Source organism: Callionymus lyra, chromosome 2 (genome assembly GCF_982586985.1).
Source record: "Callionymus lyra chromosome 2, fCalLyr1.hap1.1, whole genome shotgun sequence".
Taxonomy (NCBI): domain Eukaryota; kingdom Metazoa; phylum Chordata; class Actinopteri; order Syngnathiformes; family Callionymidae; genus Callionymus; species Callionymus lyra.
This window is the reverse complement of record NC_141819.1, coordinates 36,222,490-36,240,983: the sequence shown is the minus strand read 5'-3', so window position 1 is coordinate 36,240,983 and position 18,494 is coordinate 36,222,490. Positions and strand designations below refer to the sequence as shown.

At 38.5% G+C, this 18,494-nt stretch overlaps 1 protein-coding gene across 1 annotated transcript; it reads left to right on the top strand.

Annotated features, from left to right (window-relative positions):
• The first annotated feature begins 969 nt into the window (after nucleotides 1-969).
• acsbg2 (acyl-CoA synthetase bubblegum family member 2) lies at nucleotides 970-15,210 on the top strand. Its single transcript, XM_087784903.1, has 15 exons — nucleotides 970-1,110; nucleotides 4,102-4,204; nucleotides 4,523-4,644; nucleotides 6,454-6,725; nucleotides 7,612-7,700; nucleotides 8,215-8,335; nucleotides 9,216-9,296; nucleotides 9,359-9,508; nucleotides 10,415-10,591; nucleotides 11,449-11,630; nucleotides 11,704-11,946; nucleotides 12,007-12,227; nucleotides 12,303-12,442; nucleotides 13,273-13,519; nucleotides 14,343-15,210. Exons 1-15 carry the CDS (start codon nucleotides 1,104-1,106, stop codon nucleotides 14,459-14,461), a joined length of 2,274 nt encoding a protein of 757 aa, XP_087641029.1. The 5' UTR covers nucleotides 970-1,103; the 3' UTR covers nucleotides 14,462-15,210.
• Nucleotides 15,211-18,494: the final 3,284 nt, after the last annotated feature.

Genomic DNA, 18,494 nt, shown 5'->3' with positions numbered 1-18,494 from the left:
TACTTCATTTTTGTATCATTGTCTTTGTGTTATTTCCTTTGATCTATGTTCTTTTTATTTGCACTTTGTCATCCCTTGGAATGTGCTCTTTTATTTGCCCTTTGTTCACGTTTCCATGAAACTGAAACCCTAGTTTCCAGAAGGAGACCTCCAGAGGGATTAATAAAGTCTATCTGATCTAATCTTGATCCCATTAACTGAAAGTAGCTTAAGTGAGTCTTGATCATAGTCATGTATTTTAATTTCAATATTTTATTTCTTTATATTGCCCAAAAAGAATGGCTTTTAGGGCGAGGTTGGACCTTCTTCTGAGACAAACAAGTAACTTTGTATTTTCTCCTTTTTGGATCATTATTAATTGGTATTGGAAATCAAATATCCCATGAACTTTGTTCTTTTTATTTGCTCTTTGTTCTTGTTTTAATGCAACTATTGTCTGCTGTGTACTGGAAACCCAATTTCTCAAATGAGATCTTCAGAGGGATCTAATGTAATCTAATCTAATCTAAACTCGTCATTGTAGTTATGTGTTTTGAGATGGTGTTGACAGTGCAGGTCAGCGGAAGTCACATCTCAGGCTTGTAAACTCGCACAACAAGTGCAGCTGCTCTGACAATATTCTCAGACATTTGTCCGACAGTAACCCCGGCCAGCAGAACTGCAACGCGTGCTGTGGTGCGAGCGAATCTGTGGGGGAGGGGCTGCTGTTTCATAGCGCGTCATCATGTGTGTGTGTATGTGTGTGTGTGTATTCCTCCCTGGCAGAAACTTCCTCTTCGCTGTATTGATTTGGCTCGCGTGACCTAATATGGAAAGCGGCTGCCGTGGTGTGAGCCGTCTCAGCCAATCAGAATGCTCCGCTGTAGCGTAGGGAGGGGGCGGGGGGGGAGAGGGCTGTCTCGAGGATGCCGGACGGCCTGGGTGTGGTCTATTTGGGGGCGGGGCTTATGTTCGCCGGCTGCTGTTTGAAAATGAATGATCGTGTGCACAAGCAGTTAGACACGTTGCGGTGCCTCTCACTAGATTTAGAGGGTAAATTCAAGATATAAGGTAGAGAAAGTAGGAAACTTCACTGCAGAAAGCGACCCTTCTACATATCAACAATGCAATGTAAGTATTTACCAGGCATTTTACTGTTTTTTTAATATCTAAAATAGTCGTTGAATCAACCGTTTAGCTTGACGCGAAAATCCGTTTTATTTTACACCCAGAATCAGATTTTATAAATATAACTAATTTATGGCTAAAAATGTTTTTATGACTCACTTGTATTTATTTAGTTGTACCTTCATAGGTTTGACTGTGTTTTAAATACTCCATTGTTTAAATAATGGTATTTATTAATGCTAAAATGATATGTTTTGAGTGATATCCAATGATAGTTTTGGTAAAGACAAAGTGTGGGTGTCAGTAGTGTGAGCTTTAAAATGCGAGGAGCTCTGCAGTAAGGGTGTAACCCCAGCATTTTTGTCAATGTGCCAGATGTCATTTCACATTGATGGAGACAAAAACCCAGCCCTTAATGAAAAATGTATTTGATACAACATATAAAAATGTACAAAAAATAATGACAACTGTGACTATACATTAATCTGCCTTGGTATTTAAATAAAACAATTGATATTACTCCATTTAAACTTGCAGGAATAGAAAGTGTTTCTATATAAACTTGAAAACAAGGGATTTGTGTTTCCAGATTAGCATGTCATTATGATGGCGTGGTTTTGTTTTGATGGCCTCATTTTTATTTAAGGTGAGGAGTTGGCACGAAACAAAAGTGTCATGATTGACATCTATTTAATGTGACCAGGGAACCTTTTTTTTTAGATGTTGTTTCAGATGCATTCCTTTTTGATTATGATGTTTTTTATCCGCTGTCCAACTGTTGCTGTGTTTAACAGCCGGTGGATGAATGTTACTGTTACACTTTTTAATTCCTTATTGCATAGGTTTGTGAGAGTGGTGTCAGTTTGGATGCTGGTGTAGTTATTGCAAAAATTGGATGATTTTTCTTTCTATCAGAGTGATTTGAACACATGTTTTCCTCTACCAATATGTCCTCAATTCAGTTGCCAAGCTACAGCTTCATATTGTAAGACCTTGAAATTGGAACACCACACAAGCGTCATCTGTGCCAATATAAAGCTGTAAAGGACATACGGGAGCGTAGACCATATATTAAATGGGTAATAAACTTGAAAGGCTATCAGTGTATGTCACTAAATGTTTGCTTTTGGTCCTCCGTAGTTGTCAGTTTGTTTATGGATATGGAAGGTTAGTTTGAATCCAGTGGTTTAAAGTAGGACTTGTTAAAGAAAGAGGTCATTGTCTTTGCTTAAAGTTGACTATCGACGGATCATAACACACAGAAGTTAGTTCATGATATGAACGTGACCAACTCATGTGATTGCAGCTCCCCAGATTAAATTAAAAACATTGCTCGAAGGGCTGGTAAATGCACCATTTCTGGTCGTCTGTTTCATCCAAATCTACCAATTCTCGTGGCCGACTTCTTAGACATGATTGACTGAACCTTTTCACAATCGCATCTTGACACAGCTGACACCCCTCCTCCGAAACTGGGCCTACAACAATGAAGTGGCTCGAGGAAACGTGACGCGGGGGGTAATAAGTCTGGTGGAAACCTATTTTAGCTTCTTTCTTAAAACATTGTTAGCCTTTAATGACAACAGAAGGTTCTAGGGGTAATGTCAATACACACTGTTTTGGCTTTTCAAATTAATATTTTTCAGCTTTGTTCTTTTATGGTTTATATTTCAGTAAAATATGTCTAAAATGTTGTAAGATGCGATATTCACGCCATTAGTAAAAGAAAAGAAAGAAGTATGTGTTGCAATTAAATCTTTGGACTGCTCAGTCGTCATTACTTCCTCAGCAGCTAATTGAAACATGAAGTGCTGTGAGATTTGGCAATGACTGAGGACGAACGGATACAGTTGACTCCAACATCTTTTAAAGCGGATATTTGGACATATTTTGGTTTTAAAAACGAATGAAAGCCGTTATGACTCTTACAAGATTGTGGTCTGTAAATTCTACAACGCTAGAGTCAAGTACTCAGACAAAACTACAAATATATTCTTGTTTCAACAGTATCGCAGTATTCGGTATCATTGACCCTGTATCGGGATACTTGACGTATCACCACATTCTTGTTAATAAACACCTCTAGAATGTTGTGCTCACTATGTTGATGTCGAGCCATTTGAACGAGAAAACATCGTAATTTGTTTTGCTTGGGTTGGAACCAACCTTAGCAAACATCTGCAAAACATAATGGGGTGATGAGAAATAATTGTCAGTGCCCTTTCACCTCATTTCTCCCATCCTAGCCAAATCCAACTGTCCTGTGAAACGAGTCGCAGCGGGCTTACAGGCCACAAAAGGCCACCAAAGCTGCGGGTTTGTGTTTTCAGTAGACTTGAACAAACAGACAAGTGACCTGTCATTCAGGGCATCTAGGTGATAACAACCAGCATGAGTAGGTGACCAGTGACCTCATCCCATCCTGGTTTATCGTAAAACGTCCTTTCTTATCTAGTTTGCTTTTCCATAAACTTAGAAGACATTTAATAGTTTGTTTACTGTGCCTATAGTCACTCAGAAAAAAACGTTTTTTTAATACCTTTAATACTTTTAATAATATAACTGAATAAATCTCATGCTTGAGTGTTAATCATATTTATGAGAAAAGTATTTTTAAAAACAATAGTCAAGTTTAATAATTTTAATGGTGTTTAATAATTTGTATACTGTATAAATAACTACAGAGAAATGTGTGCTTGGCTATAAAAGATTATTGAACAGATGCAAACATAATAAAAAGCTGCTGTTGCTAGCTTGATTTATTAGTTCAACAATCTTGAGGAAGTCATGGTTTGAAACTGGTGTGAACTTGTGAACCCTGATGCTGTGGTGTGAGTCGTGTGGCTGACAGAATTTCACATCCGTGCGGAAAGTAAGAGTTTTTCTCAACATGTCAGTGGAAATAGTTGTTGAACATGTGAGGCAGGTTAGCTTTGCTGTGGATCATATTTTTTGAGGGCGGCTTGTTAACGTGACATCACCTTGATATTTCAGTGACCGCGAGTCCCGCCACGACAACAGACGCCGCGGCAATGAACCCTGCCGGATCCACCGACCTCCTGGAGTCGCTCGCTTCAGCCGTCGTCGACACAGCCAAGTATGTGCAACCAGACGACAAACTGAACCATTGTTGTTGTTTTTTTTAAGACTTTTTAAATTCCCCTTGCTTCATTTATGTGAGCATTTATTCTTCCTAAAAGTTTAATTAAAAAAAGTGCCCTTATATCAGTTTACTTTTTAAATGTTACATACAATTCATAGATTTAGATATTTGCACTCGTGGCCGTTCTGTAACAAATAATATTAATAAAATATCACCCCTGAGTAAATTTACATTTGGGCTAAAGTCTTGCATCAGAAGATTAAAGTCTGTCCTAGAGTTTTTGATAAAGATTCCTTCTTGTATGTTCTCCAGCGAGTCGTCGGAGGACGAGCCCGTGGTGGAAAATGGGGAGGCGTCCGGACCAAGTGACGATGAACTGAGTAACCCTAACCCTGCTGAGGTCCTCGCTCAACCCATCGCCAACACTGAAGCAGGTAAACTATGGAGACATACTGGACCTTTGACAGAACAACCTGCCTGTGCGTCATCATTTCTTCTACTAACGGGAACACTTTATTTCCTGAAATTTAAACCTTTTTTAAAAAGATTATCTGTTCCTGAGGAAGTCATGGAGACTTCCTGCCTTCATCCTGTTTCTCCAAATTCCATCATGCTTAAGTCACACTTTAAAACAAGCCAATCATTTTAGTTTGAGTTTAGAGATTGTCTTTAAACCATATTATGTTTATAATTTAGAATTGAATTACTTAATCCTTGTTTGTTGTCTTTTAAATTTTCTAGTTTATTTGTCAAACAGTGGGGAAAAAAAAGTTCATGAACACTCTTAATAAAAAAAAAAAAAAAAAAAAAGGACATTAACAGGAACATGAATCATAATAAAATGTTATATTCAGCAGATGGAAACAAAAAGGGTAAACTTGAGTTAACCAACAACCAATCGAAGGATTGTATTTATCCATTATCATTATATTGTAGTGTTTTTCTGAAATGCATCTTCATTTATTGTTGCAATTTCAGGATTTTTTCGTGTCTTTTATGGCCTAAAGCCTGCCTCAAATAACCATTAGATTGTCTTGTACTCCAGGCTCACAGAGGCCCTCAGGCCACATTTGGACATACCTCACATCCTTTCCTTTCACTTACCTGTCAGAAACATCTCAACAATTGTATCTGTCCAACCAATATCTCTTTACAGGGTTCCCACAGATTCTTTAAAGTCTTTAAAATGCATTTTAAATTTATGATTCTAAAAACAATGCCTCAATTTGCATTAAAATGTCCAAATTTCCCAAAGTCCTAACAAATGTGAACACATGATGAGTAGAATAATCTTAAATCAAATGAACTTTCTTCTGTATTTAAAAAGATGTGGTCTGGTGCCTGGGTTTCTCCCACAATTGATAGTAGGTGCGTATTAAAGTTCTCACATTTACATTCATTGCTAAAGCAACATTTAAGTGGTGAATGAATCATCCTCTACTGATGTATAAAAGTGAAACATGGTAATGGAAAAAATAAAAAAGGTCTTATCTCTATTTAAACATGTTTTTGGTTTGACCTGAAAGCAGGAAGTGGAACAGAAGCTTGACTGGTTGTCTTTCGAGTGTTTTTCTAGATTATTTTGGTTTTTAAATATGAACAGCCCAACACGGATTAAATAAATGTCAATGGATCTCCAGGTCGTCGGGTCACTTGAGTGCTACTGCAGCTGACTGCGACCTGATGAGTACATAACTTAAGCCACAGGCTATTTGGGCGTGCTTTGAGTCTTAAACGCGTATTAAAAATACTTCATTCTACAAATGGATCTGCCTCGAGCTTTTTTTATCCAAATTTAGCTTTAAATAATCTTGTTTGCTGACTTGTGCTTTGTCAATGCTTTCACACCAGCTTCATGGGTACCTGTGTTTTTGACAATATAAAGTTCCAAATCACATTTTATTATAGTTATTTTAGGATTGTTTATGTCAATAGACATGCATTGATGACTACAGATGGAAAGTAGTATTGTGCTAAATCTGGTAAATACAGTCGACTCCAGCAGCTTTTAAAGCTAATGTTTGGACATATTTTGGTATCAAAACAAATGAAAGCAGTTACAAATTCGTCAAGAGTCATGCAACACCAGAGTCAAGTACTCGACAATACTACAAATATATCCTTTTAAGTGCAGTATCGCAACATATTGTATTGTTGCTCGTTTATCGTGGTGCATATCATATTGCCAGATTCTTTTTAATACATTCAACTCATTTATGTTGTTCCCCTACCTGTCTCCTCAGTTGTCAACCAGCGCCCGCAGTCCCTGCCTGTGTCTGCAGCGTCCGAAATGGGCCTGTGGACGTCACAGATCGACGGCGAGGTCAAACTCAGGATGGAGTCGTCCGGTATGGCCGCCAGAGCTCCGTGCACCGTTCATGAAGTGTTCGTCTCCACCGTGAAGAATTACGGAGACTACACCGCGCTGGGGTGGAAAGAGGGCGACCTGAAGAAGACCCTGACGTACAAGGAGTACTACCAGTCGTGCCGCACCGCAGCCAAGGGCTTCCTCAAGGTGAGGAAAGATGCCTTTTCTTCTCATTAGTAGTCAAAGAAACACTGGAGATGAGATGAGAATATATCTGTGCCATTAGAATATTGAATGAAAAAAACTTCTGAATTTTTTATTTTATATATATTTATATATATATATATATATATAAACAATCATTTTCAACATTTTAAATGTTTGATTTAACCCTTCAATATTGTTTAAATTATTTTGCTTTCCAACTGGGGAAACAGATTCTGTAACAAATCCACTTCTTGAAACTTAAACCTGTAAAGTAAGTTTAGCAAAATCAAACCAGACGTCTGTAAGAAACTGATTTGTTACTTTATTAAACGCCAAACTAGCCACAGGCACACATTTTTGTAAATTGCTTTTACTATGGTATTTACTTAAGGGAAGTCAGGGATGATAAACCTGTGTGCCGCCACCTACAACTCCGCCATGAGCAAACCAAACACAAGGAGGTCCGATCAGGACCCTGGCCACACCTGCGTCCTCCATCATAAAATGTATTTGCAATGTCGGAGACGCACTAGACCAAATAGATGTATATTTTCTTACCATATTTTTTTTTTACTGTTGGACTCACCAGATTATAAATTGCAATGTTCATGTTTTTTTTTTAATTACAGGATTAAACTGCGCCTTATAGTAAAGAAATGGTAATAGGTATTATTAGTGTGATTTGATCATGCTCAATGCATTATAATTATCTGTTTGTTCTTCACAAAACAAGTTTGTCTTCTCCTAAACACTGGCATCCTGATGAACATTAACCTACTTTGATTTTGAGAAAAGAATCCCAAGGGCCACAACATAAGAGAAATGAGGCCTCATGAGTCAATATTCACAAGTTTTTTGTTTCATAAGCCGTTTCCCTGTTTTCCAGCTCGGCCTGAAGCGTTTCCATGGTGTCTGCATCCTGGGATTCAACTCTGCCGAGTGGTTGATCGCTGACCTCGGAGCCATCCTGGCAGGGTGAGACAACAGTCGTGTCATAGAGTGTGTGTACATGATCAACTATCCACATGATGCTGTGTGTGGTAATGTCGAGTCACAGGTCAGACTTGATGACACGTAATGCCTCACAAGCATCTCTGATTTGGTAATACTAATAACCGTAAAGCACGGAGCTTCACGGCTTTTTCCAAGAACTCCAACCGTAACATATTAGACTTTGGTTTCTTTTTTCTGTTTCAGACTGATGCCCTTAAGTCTAGTAGCTACAATGTGTTGTTGTTTCCTGAGAACCCTGACAAAAAAAAAATGCATCGTCATTGTTACGAAAGAAAAATCGCTACACAAGCTGCTAACGATGTAAAAAACAAGTAGATATTTAAAAAATACAGTGTTGTTGTATATCGATAAGTTGTCGGGAGACTTGTATCGTATTTTTGCCCCTGTGTCGGGATATGTATCAACCAGATTCATGTCTGTACTCTAAATGAATAAAAGGATTCTCTGGAGTACTCATGCGACTCTCTCGTGGCAGGGGTCTGGGCGTAGGTGTGTACAGCACCAACTCCCCCGAGGCGTGTCACTACGTCGCCGAGAACTGCAGGGCAAACATCATCGTGGTGGAGAACGACAAGCAGCTGCAGAAGATCCTTCAGGTTAGTGGCATCGACGGCATGACTTTCCTTCTAAGCTGAGAGAAAACATTTGATCTCGGCTTCACTTTGAGTCTCGGACATGCCTGTGTTGAAGTTTCGTCTCATGTGACTTTGACTTCTTTAGAGGTTCCTTAATTCTTGCCACAGTGAGGTAACGAAAAGATGAAATGAAGTACACATATTTTGAACAATGTGTGTATATATATATATATATATATATATATATATACACAACAAAATAATAATAGCAAAGATCATACAGATGTAATTAAAAACTAAAAAAACAATACAATGTTTAAGTTAAAAGTTTAAGGTACTTCTACTGTTTTGTAAGACATCAAGACAGAACTTGTTTTAACCTTTTTAAAGTTGGCATGAAAAAGATTTTAAAAACAATTCTACTAATTAACTATTTTTATTATATTTCTAGTTCATTTAAATAACCTTTTTTATATAATATGGATCGTTTTTTTTTTAACTCTGAGTCCCTTGATCTAGATCAACATGAATCCAAGTTAACTTTTCAAACTCAACCCGAAGAGTTAAAATGTGCACTAAGTGTTTAGTAGACTCTACTGAGAAAGATGCTTAAAAAAAAATGTCGCAGCATTTATGCAAATATGACAACATTAAGGATTCAAACTCGCCTTTAGACGATGAAAAGAAAACCTGTAAGTCATCAATCAAATATTGTGTGAAACACAAAACGTTGATCAAATACATCAAGGCCATTGACGGACTGTGGTGACCCCTCATAAAGGTCCTGAGAGAAGCGGAATAGTGAAAAATAAAGTGAAAAATATAGCGACAAGAATGTAGTGGTCCGATAAGACTTGACTTGTCTCGGGCAGAAAAAGACCTTCTCTTCGTTCGCCCTCAGGTTGAAGACAGACTTCCTCATCTGAAGGCCATCATCCAGTACAAAGACCAAGTAAAGAAGAAGAGACCGAATCTGTACTCGGTGAGTTCTGACGCTGGAGGAGCTCACAGAGCCGCCGCTGACAGTTCTGCTCTGGGTTACAGTGGGCAGAGTTCATGGCCCTCGGTCGTGACGAGCCAGAAGCCCCCCTGGATCAGATCATCTCTACCCAGAAGCCAAACCAGTGCTGCCTGCTCATCTACACCTCAGGAACAACGGGGAACCCCAAAGGCGTGATGATCAGCCACGATAACGTGAGTAACCACGGTTACTGAATCTTCTACACCAGTGAAACTTATCAAATTGATTTCATGAATTTGATCATGAAAAAGTTAATCCTGCTCTCTTCAAAAGTGAATGAAGAGAAGGAAATGTATATACTTTATACCTTTTCTGTTCTATTGATTATTAATATCTGAAAGGTTTTTTATTTTGAAATAATATGGTATTTGTATCTGTTATATTTAACAGCACAGTATATTTGTTCTTCAGACATTTTTATCATTTTCATTAAAGTTTATATTTCAAGTTTGTAAAATATATTAGTTTGGGCTTTTTATTTAATTCAAAAATGAATATGCAACATAAAAATATAAAAGAATATTTGCAATTGAACTAAACCATTCAACTATGAAACTAATTATATTCTTCTACCTACAGTATCTCTATATATTGTATCTTGTTACTCGTCGTGTCGCCAGATTCTTACCAATAAACAAGCCTAAGAAACTCTTAAACACTAATTCTTAGCATAAAGCTTCTGTGTTTCGTGTCCCAATATCTTCCATTTAAGATCCTGCTTGTTAAAAAACAACAACCAACACTGTATCGTGTGTTGGCGTCAACACGAGGTGCATCTTTTAATTAGACAATCTAATTCATTTTTTATCACGGGGGTCTGATGAAACTTTGAAAAACATTTGGCCCGACACTCAACTATGACACATGTCTTCCGGACCAAGTGTCATGTTTCCTGTAATATTAGAGTTTTCCATCCAAAATACAGAAGTGTTAGTCGAATAAGTAGGAATTTGTGACAAAATGTGTGACATGTGACCTGCCATGTGACAGCTGCGTCATCATCATGAGGTCATTTTCTGTCCGAGGATGTAACCATGTTGATTGACAGGAATGTAACTGGTTGTGTCGTGTGTTGACAGATCACGTGGACGTCCTACTGTGTGACCAAACACATCTGCCTGAAGACCCCGGGCGAGGGTCAGGAGAGCGTGGTCAGCTACCTGCCTCTCAGCCACATCGCCGCTCAGCTGGTGGACATCTGGATCACCATGACCATCGGAGCCACCACCAACTTCGCCAACCCGGACGCCCTCAAGGTGAGCGGTGTTATGTGTCACCATGGCAACCAGCTGATGAAAGTACGACAGTATTTCAGTGCGATAAGATGATTGAATTGATGACTTTAACATTTTTCAGTTTTTAAACTCTTTTTTTTAAGCAAAGATTACATTTTTTTTATTAAATTATTTTTTAATAAATGGAAATTCAAAAAATATAATATTTTTATATAAGTTCATTTGTCATTTTTAGTTGGATTCTAATTGCAATAATAAAAAATACATTTTCAAAATTCTATATTTTTTCATTCATTGCCTTTGAAATTCAATATAAATCTGTTGATGGTCAACCCAACATTTCAATTAAACAAATTAATATTGCAGTTTTATGTTATTTGTCGTCTGCATGTCGCATGATTTGCAGAAAGTTGAGGAAATATGAATTTGATTTAATTGAAAGTATATTTACTTAAAAAAAAAAAATTAATTCAATCCTTCTGTATAGAAATTGAACTATTTAATTCAAAACATAAATAAATATTTGGAGAAAAATATTTATATATAAAAGAAAATGGAACCACCAATTTAAATGTAATTAATCGTCTCATGATTGGTTGAAAGTTCTTTTTAAGTATTGTCTGGTCGCACTAATATACTAAGATTTTTATATTGAAATTAAAAGTCTACAAATGAAACAATATTACATTTAGAAACTTTAGTTTTGAATTAACGAAATATCAAACTCTGTTTAAAAAAAAAAAAAGAAAAGTTTTTACTTTATTTTTTCAAGGTCATAAAGTGGTTTCAAGGCGAGTCAACTAGACTGTGTAGAGTTTAGGACGACGTCTACTACTTCCATATGAATGTGTCTTTACGTGACCTGAACTCTGCTGCAGGGCTCGCTGGTTAACACTCTGAGGGAGGTGCGTCCCACCGCCTTCATGGGCGTCCCTCGCGTGTGGGAGAAGATGCAGGAGTCCATGCAGTCGGCCGGATCCAAGGCCTCCGTCCTGCGCAGGAAAGTGGCCGTGTGGGCCAAATCCGTGGGTCTTAAGAAGAATCTGAAGGATTTGGGAGCGTAAGAGCAACTCAGAAGAGAAGATTTCATATCTTCTGCCAAGAGTCCTGACGTTCGGTCTCTGCTCTTGTAGAAACGGCGTCTCCCAGCGCAGCCCGCTGAGCTACCGCCTGGCCAAGAAGCTGGTGTTCACCAGGGTCCGCGAGGCTCTGGGTCTGGACCGCTGCAGGCTGTGCTACACCGGCGCCGCCCCCATCACCAAGGAGACCCTGACCTTCTTCCTCAGCCTGAACATTCCCGTCTACGAGCTGTACGGCATGAGCGAGTGCACCGGCCCCCACACCATGTCCTACGAGAACATCCACCGCATCACCAGGTGAGTTCCCGGCTGAGCTGGAGCGCTGAGGATGGAGGTTTTAAAACGTTTGCTCCTCAGCTGCGGCATGCCCATCTCCAAGGCCTGCAAGACCAAGCTGACCAAGCCGGACCTGGACGGCAGCGGCGAGATCTGCTTCTGGGGCCGCCACATCTTCATGGGCTACCTGAACATGCCCGAGAAGACGGAGGAGGCTCTGGACGCGGAGGGCTGGCTGCAGTCGGGCGACCTCGGCAAACACGACAAGGACGGATTCCTGTACATCACCGGGAGGATCAAAGGTGAGCGTTGAGTCCAGTGACGGACGCCGTGGTTGAAGCTCCGGCTGCAGCGTTAACTCGGGTCTGGTGTCGCAGAGCTGATCATCACAGCGGGAGGAGAGAACATTCCTCCGGTCCCCATCGAGGACGAGGTGAAGAAGGCGCTGCCGCTCATCAGCAACGCCATGTTGGTCGGAGACAAGAGGAAGTTCCTCTCCATGCTGCTGACCATCAAGGTGAGAGTCATGGCAGGTACATCAGTGATGTAATGTGGTTTTTAAGCATTGACTAGTTTTTTCAATTAAAAAATTTTTATAATTAATGTTGAATTCAAAGGTTATTTAACATTATTTTATACAAGTTTATTAATATTGTAGTATTTTCTAAAATTCTAAATACATTTTATAAATTAAATACTCATTTTTAGGCTTTCAATATAAAAAGTAGTTTTAATTCTGGCATCACACCAGACCAATCAATCAAGCTCTGAGACGCTTGCTTCAACTTTTGAATTCACACCAACTTGACTAAAAACATTAATGGAAATATCTAATATCTTAACATTTCTTCGAGGCCTATCGATGCATTGATGAGCCGCTGCTTCTACATGTCACACGTGCTCTTTACTCTTACTCGTATGAATTGTCTGGTTGCACTTATAACTTCATTTTCTAATATTATTGGAATCAAAATATCAATACATTAAAAAAAATATTTTTGAAAAGATTAAATTGTATAAATAAAATATTTTAAAAATAAAAACATATTCAATCTTTTCATATACAAACTTTTGAAAAAAAAATTCTAAAAAAATCGATTAAATGCTTAGGAAAACCTTTTCAAATGTTGTAACTTTTATGTTGTACTTTAAATTTTTATTGACATGTTAAATTCAACCATACATTCATCGGACGTCACCAACATGTGACACAAAAACTAAGATGGAATTAAAGTGAGAGGAAGTCAGAATTATTATGATGTTTCAGAGGATAAATAGAAAGAAGAATCTGTTAGACTCAGACGCTCGACAGAAAACTAAGGGGTAACAATTTTTCTTCCTCCTCAGTGCAAGTTGAACCCCGACACCGGCAGCCCCGAAGACGAGCTGACGGACGAAGCCGTGGACATCTGCCAGAGGCTGGGCAGCAGCGCCACATGCGTCTCTGACATCATCAACAGCAAGGACGCCGCCATCTACGCCGCCCTGCAGAAGGGCATCGACGAGGTCAACAAGTCGGCCACGTCCAACGCTCAGCGCATCCAGAAGTGGATCATCCTGGATCACGACTTCTCCGTCCCTGGAGAGGAGCTTGGTGAGTAGTTGGACTGAGGAACTGAGAATATTTAAACGTTACTCTTTGCTTACATATTGTTTATTGGGTTGAATTTCTTTATTATTTTTTGGCTGCAAAATCCATTTCATGGTGTAAAAAAAAAAACTGTAATGCATGATTTAGGGCTATTTATTTATAAAATACACTTTAAATATTGATTTATTTTTTTACATAGTTGCCGATGGAAGTAAATCAGTGACATCAGAATATTGAACAGTTGAATTCAACATTTAAAATGTTGAAACTTTTCATCATTTTATTGATTTATTTTTAGGTATTGAATGTTTTTTATTATAACTGAATTCAATAATTTGTATATTGAAAGTTTTACTTTGTGTTGGGTTTCATTCAAAATTAATCTTTTACACAGAGTTTGATATTATAATTCCAATCATCATTAATTAATCATTAATTGTAGAATTTTGATATAATTCTATATATATTGTTGGCATCATAATATAATATTTGTAAGTATGGAATTTAGAATATTAAACTGTACGATTAAAATCAAATTAGGTAATTTTGAAGATATTCCAGTGTTTTAATTCAATTATTAAAAACAAACACACAAAACATATCGAATCAATGATTTAAAAAAATTAAATGTTACAAAAACATTTTAATAAAATAAAAAAATAGAATAAAGTTTGCATATTTATTCATTACTCTCATTGCGCTCTGGCTTTGTGGCGACCCCTGCTGGCGGGAACACTGCAGTTCTCATAAAGATTGATCTATTAAATTTGAAATGACTTGACAAGTTATTAATTTTGTCTAACGTGCACACGTGCTTGTGTTCCAGGTCCCACCATGAAGCTGAAGCGCCCCACGGTGACCAAAATGTACTCTGAGCAGATCGAGAACATTTACAAAGAGCTCGTGTCTCCTGTGAGTCCCGACAACCCGCTGCCGCCAAAGTAAATCCTCCAGCAGAGGGCGCCACACTCCGGTCAATGTCTTGCAAAGGTTGTTTTGTTTTACCTGCACACGTGTGTTCTTCATTCTGACCTTTTTAAATGCCTTAATTTTTGGACTCAGTTCAACCTTGAGGAAACGAGCTTTACGAAGGATCAAACTATTTATTTGCGCTACTGTGACAACATGAAGAAGCAAACTTGTACTGTAAAATGAGAAAATCCAAACCTGTTTTATTTATTCGTTTTGCCAAAGTCTGTCTGTTTACGTGCGACAACTGAGCTCCACATGAAGAAGTAAAGCTGTTGTTCCACAGAAATCACAAGTTTAGGGAAATAAAGGGCGTTTGCTTTGTTCCAGCTCAACGTTTGTTCCTCATCCTGTTGAAACCTTGAATTTCTGAAGCCATAAATGAAGCTTTTTTTTCGTTTACTGCCCAACTCTGGCAGAAGTTGTACATATATTGTTTTCCTTCCGCCTGCATCTCTTGTTCGTGTTGCTGGTGGATGAATGCTATGTTCCTGACCACCAAGTTTGTGAATCAGCAGCCCAGGTCCAAAGAGCTGTTGTTGTTGTACATAGTAATATTACAGATGTTCTACGATTGTTCGGGAAGGCGAGTCTGCACACGTGGTTATTGATGCTGTTGGGAATGAAGGAGCTTGCACTGATGACTTCACTGTAACGTCTCTCCATGTTGTTACACTCGCTGGTGAAGGTTTATTATTTGTGGATTAATAAACCTTTGGAAAATCTGGAGCGTCTGTGATGTTTGTTGAAGGAGAAAATGTCTAGGAAGCTTTTAAATTAGTTATTTAATATAATTCATTTTTATTTGACGTCGACTTTTGACAAGCTTTACCGACAATTGAGTAATAGATTGGTTTCTCCCCAGTCAAAAAAACCCCCCAAAACCATCAGAGTGGCCAAGGCTAGTGTGCGGAGAAATACTTTCTTTCTGAAAGTGGATTACAATACTTAAAATATAACTTCAAAGTAAAAAATGCTGGAGATGCGAAACAAGATTTTATTTAATGTGTTCTCTATATATTTCACCAGTTCTTTTACTTGTAATTAAGAAAAATAAAAAACATTCTCGCGTCGACAAACAGCCGTCCGGCTTTTATTTTGAAACCAAACAAAAAATGTAGACTTAAGCATTCGTTATTCATATATTTTTTTAAATAACAAAAAAGTGAAAAGTGAACCGATGTTTTGCTTTATAAAAGGAAACTTATTTATTTAGACCGATGTATCACAAAAAAGTGCGCCGACAGCTTTTCCGGGTCCTTGGGTCGCGCACCGGAAGTACAAAAAAAGTTATTTTTCTATTCTTAAATTTAAAATGAACGATTAAGTTAATATGCAGTAAGTATTAGAGATGTGAAAATGAAGCCTCGTGATTGTACCGAACAATGATTCGAAGATTCAAAGAAAGACCGTAACAGTGACATCTAGTGGTCAACGGGTGAACGGGATATGAAAGCAGTCAAGATAATATGAAGCTAAAAATATTACAATCTTATGTTTTTATCTATTACATCCTTGCAAGTGTTGCTGGAAGATATTTAAATTCAAAGAATATATATACATATATATATATATGTATATATATACGAAGAATCGCATATTAAGGGAAAAAAGAAGTGTACATATTTTAAAAAACATAGGAAAGAACGTGTCAAAACAGCATAGAACAGTTTTAAACGATGCTAAAAGTAATACAAATATGAATTAAAAATGTTCATGCCGACATTCAATATCTAAAATGTCTTTAAACTAAATATTTCGCCATGTGTCCTAACTAGCTTGCATAGGCTCAAGGCATTATTGTGACCTTAGTGAGGGAATAGGCAGTAGAATGTATATATATATACAGTGCCTTGCGAAAGTTTTCGGCCCCCTTGAACCTTTCAACATTTCGCCACATTTCAGGCTTCAAACATAAAGATATACAATTTTAATTTTTTGTCATGAATCAACAACACGTGGGACACAATCGTGAATGTGAATTCGTGGAACGAAATTTATTGGATAATTTAAACTTTTTTAACAAATACAAAACTGAAAAGTGGGGCGTGCAATATTATTCGGCCCCTTTACTTTCAGTGCAGCAAACTCACTCCAGAAGTTCATTGAGGATCTTTGAATGATCCAATGTTGTCCTAAATGACTGATGATGATAAATAGAATGCACCTGTGTGTAATCAAGTCTCCGTATAAATGCACCTGCTCTTGATAGTCTCAGGGTTCTGTTTAAAGCGCAGAGAGAACCATGAAGACAAAGGAACACACCAGGCAGGTCCGAGATACTGTTGTGGAGAAGTTTAAAGCCGGATTTGGATACAAAAAGATTTCCCAAGCTTTAAACATCTCAAGGAGCACTGTGCAAGCAATTCTATTGAAATGGAAGGAGTATCAGACCACTGCAAATCTACCAAGACCCGGCCGTCCCTCCAAACTTTCAGCTCAAACAAGGAGAAGACTGATCAGAGATGCAGCCAAGAGGCCCATGATCACTCTGGATGAACTGCAGATAACTACAGCTGAGGTGGGAGAGTCTGTCCATAGGACAACAATCAGTCGTGCACTGTACAAATCTGGCCTTTATGGAAGAGTGGCAAGAAGAAGGCCATTTCTCAAAGATATCCATAAAAAGTCTCGTTTAAAGTTTGCCACAAGCCACCTGGGAGACACACCAAACATGTGGAAGAAGGTGCTCTGGTCAGATGAAACCAAAATCTAACTTTTTGGCCACAATGCAAAACGATATGTTTGGCTTAAAAGCAACAAAGCTCATCACCCTGAACACACCATCCCCACTGTCAAACATGGTGGTGGCAGCATCATGGTTTGGGCCTGCTTTTCTTCAGCAGGGACAGGGAAGATGGCTAAAATTGATGGGAAGATGGAGCCAAATACAGGACCATTCTGGAAGAAAACCTGTTGGAGTCTGCAAAAGACCTAAGACTGGGACGGAGATTTATCTTCCAACAGGACAATGATCCAAAACATAAAGCCAAATCTACAATGGAATGGTTCACAAATAGACGTATCCAGGTGTTAGAATGGCCAAGTCAAAGTCCAGACCTGAATCCAATCGAGAATCTGTGGAAAGAGCTGAAGACTGCTGTTCACAAACGCTCTCCATCCAACCTCACTGAGCTCGAGCTGTTTTGCAAGGAAGAATGGGCAAGAATTCCAGTCTCTCGATGTGCAAAACTGATAGAGACATACCCCAAGCGACTTGCAGCTGTAATTGCAGCAAAAGGTGGCGCTACAAAGTAGCGCAAGGGGGCCGAATAATATTGCACGCCCCACTTTTCAGTTTATTTGTTAAAAAAGTTTAAATTATCCAATAAATTTCGTTCCACTTCACGATTGTGTCCCACTTGTTGTTGATTCATGACAAAAAATTTAAATTTTATATCTTTATGTTTGAAGCCTGAAATGTGGCGAAATGTTGAAAGGTTCAAGGGGGCCGAATACTTTCGCAAGGCACTGTATATATATTTTAAAGCTTTATGATTTAGTGTAAATCATGACAATAAATAAAGGGATGTACACAATACAATACGGTTAATCTGATAAACCAACATTGAATAGTCAACCCTAAATTGATGTGACCAAATTAAAATGTTATTTAACATAAAATATTTAACTAATCTCAGCTGGTGAAGCAGATGGTTCATCTTGGCTAGAATCCAAGTATGTTGCTGGTTCAAATCCATGTGACTTGCAGACTTGCCTTTTGGGCAATAACTCGACCCTGCATGGCAATGGATCCCATTGTTGCAGTCGTCTTCATTTTCTCGCGTTTGTGTCTGGATCAGTTAGAGGGGTCAGAGGTCATGGTCTCACAATATATTGATCAGCCTCGGTAATGGACTCTCTGTACTCTGAGCTTTTCCATAGATGGTCGATGGATCGCCATCATCGCCCCAAAAATAAACGCGCCGCTGTCCTCTTCACCCCTCGCATGAACTCTGTGCGACCCCGCGGGCCACGACCCGGGGTCAGTCTGCGGTCAGTCACCAGA